The sequence below is a fragment of the Eumetopias jubatus genome, unplaced genomic scaffold, assembly GCF_037043125.1.
Source record: "Eumetopias jubatus isolate StellerSeaLion01/CBP00866 unplaced genomic scaffold, mEumJub1_p1.0 scaffold_13, whole genome shotgun sequence".
Taxonomy (NCBI): Eukaryota; Metazoa; Chordata; class Mammalia; order Carnivora; family Otariidae; genus Eumetopias; species Eumetopias jubatus.
In genome coordinates this window covers 50,622,685-50,629,001 of record NW_028274819.1, presented here as the reverse complement: position 1 = coordinate 50,629,001, position 6,317 = coordinate 50,622,685, and the positions used below count along the sequence as shown (strand labels likewise).

The 6,317-nt window shown below is 40.8% G+C and overlaps 2 protein-coding genes across 2 annotated transcripts; one reads left to right on the top strand and one right to left on the bottom strand.

Annotated features, from left to right (window-relative positions):
• Nucleotides 1-916: 916 nt before the first annotated feature.
• OR10A4 (olfactory receptor family 10 subfamily A member 4) lies at nt 917-1,885 on the top strand. The gene has a single exon (XM_028116992.2). The coding sequence runs from the start codon at nt 938-940 to the stop codon at nt 1,883-1,885; it is 948 nt and encodes a 315-aa protein (XP_027972793.1). The 5' UTR covers nt 917-937.
• Nucleotides 1,886-4,224: 2,339 nt separating this feature from the next.
• OR2D2 (olfactory receptor family 2 subfamily D member 2) lies at nt 4,225-5,172 on the bottom strand. The gene has a single exon (XM_028116973.2). It carries the CDS (start codon nt 5,170-5,172, stop codon nt 4,225-4,227), a length of 948 nt encoding a protein of 315 aa, XP_027972774.1.
• Between the last annotated feature and the right edge of the window lie 1,145 nt (nt 5,173-6,317).

Genomic DNA, 6,317 nt, shown 5'->3' with positions numbered 1-6,317 from the left:
GTATACTGAAATCATTATGAGTGTGGGCTGATTGAGATTAAGACACATTCAGGTCTCCTCCTTGTGGATCATTGGTAACTGCTGGTTCACTTTCCTTGACTTTGTCTTTCCTACTCTCATTTTGCAGAAAATATACCCTGGATGACCTCACCACCTTTCATTGCGCATTAAGACCCCTCTCTTCAGAAATTCTTGGCTTGGCTTCTTTTTGAGTACCACTGATGTTGAAGAAAGATAGGGTAGAAGCCCCAAAGGGAAGCTGTGATTTTGAACTTCTCTATAGAGCAAAGAAAAATCAAGGAATGTATAGATATATATGGTGTGCCTCAGTTCAGTCTGAATACAGGTTAGGATTCTTCCAAAATATCGTGAATCTAAAGAACAGACTTATTTTTTTACATTGTGGAAGGTACAGCTTTTTTAAAAAAAATTTATCTTATTATGTTAGTCACCATACAATACATAATTAGTTTTTGATGTAGTGATCCACGATTCATTTTTTTTGTATAACACCCAGTGCTCCATGTAGTATGTGCCCTCCTTAATACCCATCACCGGGCTAACCCATCCCCCCAACCCCCTCCCCTCTAAAACCCTCAGTTTGTTTCTCAGAGTCCATAGTCTCTCATGGTTCAACTCTCTCTCCAATGCCCCTCCCTTCATTTTTCCCTTCCTTCCCCTCATGTCCTCCATGCTATTCCTTATGTTCCACAAATAAGTGAAACCGTATGATAATTGACTTTCTCTGCTTGACTTATTTCACTTAGCATAATCTCCTCCAGAAGGTACAGCTTTTGATTTGAACCACTATAACAAGAGAGGTGGAGAATGAGGCCACAGGAGATTTTCTTTTTAAGGGTATAATAGAGGTCTAAATAACATATGGAGACTTCTAACTTCTGAAGCATGAATTCCCAATGAAATCCTAGGCAGAAGAATGACGTGGGAAAACTGGACAATTGTCAGTGAGTTCATTCTTGTGAGCTTTCCAACCTTGTCCTCTGAGCTACAAGCTCTACTGTTTCTCCTTTTTTTGACTATTTACCTGGTTACCCTAATGGGCAATGTTCTCATCATCCTGGTCACTACAGCTGACTCTTCTCTACAAAATCCTATCTACTTCTTCCTCAGGAACTTGTCCTTCTTGGAGATAGGCTTCAACTTGGTCATTGTGCCCAAGATGCTGGGGACTCTGATAATCAAAGACACAACCATCTCCTTCTTTGGCTATGCCACTCAGATGTATTTCTTCTTCTTATTTGGGGCTGCTGAGTGCTGCCTCCTGGCCACAATGGCATATGACCGCTATGTGGCCATCTGTGACCCTTTGCAGTGCCCAATCATTATGAGCCACAGGGCCTGTGCCCAGCTAGCAGCTGCCTGCTGGTTCTCAGGGTTTCCAGTGGCCATCGTGCAAACCACATGGATTTTCAGCTTCCCTTTTTGTGGCCCCAACAGAGTGAACCACTTTTTCTGTGACAGCCCCCCTGTCATTGCCCTGGTGTGTGCTGATACCTCTCTGTTTGAACTGAAGGCTCTGACAGCCACTGTCTTATTCAGTCTCTTCCCTTTCTTGCTGATCCTGGGGTCTTATGTCTGGATCCTCTCCACTATCTTCAGGATGCCTTCAGCTGAGGGGACACACAAGGCCTTCTCCACCTCCTCCTCCCACCTCCTGGTTGTCTCCCTCTTCTATAGCACTGCCATCCTCACATACTTCCGACCCCGATCCAGCACCTCTCTTGAGAGCAAGAAACTGCTATCTCTCTCCTACACAGTGGTGACTCCCATGTTGAACCCTATCATCTATAGCTTAAGGAATAGTGAAGTGAAGGCTGCACTGAGGCGAGTCATCCACAGGACCCTGGGCCCTCAGAGACTATGACTGACTGAGATGCAAACCAAAGGGGTAGAATGCAAGGACAAGGGGAAGAAAAAAGAACTGCTCAAATGGGTTTTGGTCCCTACTCATTCTAAGAGCCATGATATACATCCTAGGATTTTGGACTTCACAAGTATCTGTTTCTGAATGAAAGAACATGAGTGATGAAGGAGAACTTCTGTAGGCCCAGGATTCTGTAGGACTGTGGGACCAACATATCTGAGAATGCTGCTAGTTTACACAGATTGGGAGCTAATGTGAAGGTTGACAACTGTAGTGACAATACTACAATTTGCCGTTCTTTACTTGTTTTAACTTTTCTTAAACTTCTTCATCCATTTTTTTATAATCTCCTGCTTTACATTTTCTGTTTGTCCAAAAATTCTCCCTGCAACTTTCAAGGATCTTTTTGCTTACAAGATAAACTTATGACAATGGTGATAAGAAATAGTAGAGTTTTGTGTCATTCTTTCACTCATTTTTTTGAACTCACAATTTCAATACATTTTTATTCAGCATTCAGCATGTGTCAAACCCTGTTTAGGCCCGGGAGACACAGTGCTGAATAAAATAGACAAATTTCTTACCTTGTGGAATTTTATTCTAGTGAGAAAGAAAATAATAAAACAATACTTAAAAACTTCCACTGGCCTATAAAGTACCCATGTGCTACTAGGCTAGCAAATGAAAACTTCTTCCTCTGCTACCATAATTGGTCTGTGCCTCATCTGGAGAAAGACTACTCCACACAGACACTGCCTCAATCTCAAATTATTCACGTTGGATATGAGAATTGTTTGATGGAAAGGGTGTTAGGCATCCCAATTTAAGTGGACAAAATTCTAGGAAACTGCTGTGAATAACCCAAAGATTCTTTGTTAACTAGATTTTTATGTAATCATATTGGGGTTAGATGAAATCAACTGTCCTTCTTAAACTTGCCTAGCACTCAACCAGTGTAGCAGCCCATCTTTATGATTTTGTCCAGTGAATGAAGGCCAACTGTGGATTCTTGAAAAATAGCAAACTTGGGGTGTGGACACCATAGATGTGTGTAAATTATTCATAAGAATTTATGGATAATTACCAGAATAAAAAAGCATTTACTGCATGGGCATGTCCTCTCCACAAACTATAAATAGCTCTAACTCTGTGTGCCATGGAGGTACCAGGACCAGTTCAATCTCCCACACAGTGTAACCTTCACCTTTCATGTAGCAGGGACTCTAGAAAGGACATTTTGAATTATCACTATAAGACTTTGCAAATGAAAAGGTAGATCCTGGGGTTCTGTTTGATGATAGCAATCACACAACTAAGTAGATTGGCACCATTACACATTTATAATCTCCAATTTTAGACAAACTTTAATCATTCCTTCACATGTATTTTACTTGTTCTTTTATGGTAGGCAGAATAATGGTCCCCCAAGATGTCCATGTACTAAACCCCAGAACCTATAAACATGTTACTTAACCAGGAAAAGGACTTTGTAGACAGAATTTTCAGATGGGGAGGTTATTCTAGATTTTATTTGGAATACAGTAACAAGATATCAGAAGGTAAGTAGAGAATGAGCTTGAAATATTTATTCCCGTGGCTTTCCCACCTCCATACACCTAAGTCCACAACTCCTGTCTCATGGCTTTCTATATACAGCTACCCTCTCTAAGTCCAGGTTGTCCTTCAGGCCCAGGGTTGGTACCAGCTTCTTTCTCATTCTTGCTAGCCTTCCAATGTCACTATTTCTTGTTAGTTTCCAAAATCCTGTCTTTACCTTTATCTGAGATATAAAATATCCATGTCCCTAATAAGAGTGTGAGAAGGACAGCAGAACTCATATATTCTCTTCATTGTACCTATGCTCTTCACACCCACTTTAAACACACATACAGACACGTGTGCCGGCACACATACATCTAGCACCTAGCTCATAGTAAGTGAATAAGTAATGCTTGTTAATATATAGATTATGTGATGATGCAAAGAGATTCAGAAATGCCAAAGAAAAAAGAATTGGAGTAGGATCTGGGATAGATTAATAGTAATATAAAACATGGGGAAAAAAAAGATGGATTTTAGAGGTTCCAGTGTTCATAAAGTGTGAATGTATTTTGCAGGATTTCCTAACTCTCAGATGCCAAAAAAACAACAAGAAAGAACCAGACCCTCCTTCTATTGGTCTGTGAATTACTGTCTTTCTTTTACAAAGAAAGTGCTTGATGAAGGATGGAGGGTAGGTCCACAACAAGGCCCAAGGATAAGAATCTTACAATATTCCAATCTTGCTAAGGCAACTACTCCATAAGTCTTACAGGCAGGGAGCCAAGAGGTTCTCACAGTCAGTGGCAGATTTCAAGCCTGCATGGGAAATTCCTTGTGGCTACTTTCTTCAGAGCTCCCTTCACATCCTTGTTCCTCAGGCTGTAGATGAGGGGATTAATCATGGGTGTCACCATTGCATAAATCACAGACACCAGTTTTTCCTGTTCTTTGGAAGACTTTGGTGTCATGTAGGTGACAATTGCTGATCCATAAAAAAGGATGACCACCAGGAGGTGGGAGCCACAGGTAGAGAATGCCTTGAGCCTCCCCACAGCTGACTTCATCCTGATCACAGTTACTATGATGTGGCTATAAGACACCAGAATTAGGGAAACAGGTATGAGGAGAATCATGACACCCATGAGGAAAATGGTCATCTCTGAAGTGCGGGTGTCTGTGGATGCCAGGATCAACAGTGCAGGGGCTTCACAAAAGAAATGAGCAATACTATTGCTGCCTCGGTAGGGTAGCCTTAGTGTAAAAGTGGTATCCACCACAGACACCAGAATGCCGCTGGTCCATGATCCTGCAGCCAGCTGGGCACACACCCTCCAAGTCATGATGCTAGGGTAATGCAAGGGGTTGCAGATGGCCACATACCGATCATAGGACATCACAGCCAGAAAGGCACACTGTGTACATCCAAAAATGAGGAAGAGTATAAGCTGAGCTGCACAACGTGTGAATGAAATGAACTTCTTCTTGGATAGCAGGTGGACTAGGGCCTGAGGAACAATGTTGGTAGAAAAACAGAGGTCAGCCAGAGATAAGTTGCAGAGGAAAAAATACATGGGTGTGTGAAGCTGGGAGTCACCCTGAACAAGGCACATGAGAAGCAGATTTGCAAGCACAGTGACCAGGTAGATGCCCAGGAATAAAACGAATAGCAGTTTCTTGGTGTGGGGGTCATCAGAGAGTCCCAGAAGGAGGAATTCCATCACCTGTGTCTGATTTGTTTGTCTCATAGTTTGTCTCTTTTTTTCAATAAGAAGTCACCTCATGCTAAACATCAGTCCATATCACCTGTAAGATTATATAAATCAGATTTGGAGGGCTTTGGAATTGCCCTCAATCACTACCAACCATTCCAAGAATCCCCTTTATGTAGAAGAGGATCATGATGCTTTAGTTGGAACATTTTCAGTGTTGGAAAACTTAATACTTTAAGGATGGGTGCATTCATTTTTAGTGTCATCTGCAAATGTAGAGTAGATCAAAAGAATCATCTTCTTTATTTGGAATATGAAACATCTAATAATAAAAAAGATTCAATTAATCTATAAAGTATTGGCATTTAATTTCATTTTATTATCAACCAAAACCCTTGAGTCTTATGCTGCTATTGCCACACCTCCCCTGTCTTATGATGGTATAGTTGTTGTTTTTTTAATTCTTTGGGGATATGACTGTTGTCTCTTCCTTCAAAACACAGTCACTAAGATATAAGAAATAAAAAAAGCCAAAGTACTTTGAAGAATTGACATTTTGTTTGGAGGAAATAAACTGATTTTGAAAGAGCTGGGAAACCAAGGAGTAATTGGGTAGTATGCCATCATCTTTTTGGCAACCCCATCCCCAGCTTCGGCTGGAACTCCCAAATATCAATCTTAACCTTCAATAAACTTCCAAAATAGGAGACACACCACCACAATATTTCCATCTGAAGCCACCAGGTTGACTAGTTGTCTCTGTTCAGACTAAACAGCACTAATCCACCATCTCTAGCCCATCATCTCTCACTGCCTTGCATTATCAGTCTATATCTCCCAGAGATGAAAAACTCCTATGAAAACTATATCTTTTTCATTTTTGTCCACTTTTATAGACATGGTATAGGGATTTATTTGATCGATTATCATTAATTAAGTAAGGTAAATAAAAATAATTTGATCATATGGTTTAGTAGAGTTCTTCAAAAAGCCTACCACATTCTGATGTCACTAAGAAGGCAACATAGGTTGTTCCTGACTTTGTTCTCTCTCACAAGAAGAACAACCAACAACTATTCAAGAATAAGACACCACTGAGAAGCAGCCCATACACCACAGAGACCAAGATATGGCATTGAAAAAGTAAGAGAAGCAGCTACACATTGACTGCATTGTTCTTC

Coding starts and splice junctions, on each gene's coding strand:
- OR10A4 (XM_028116992.2), top strand. CDS start 938: ATGACGTGGGAAAACTGGACAATTGTCAGTGAGTTCATTCTTGTGAGC.
- OR2D2 (XM_028116973.2), bottom strand. CDS start 5,172: ATGAGACAAACAAATCAGACACAGGTGATGGAATTCCTCCTTCTGGGA.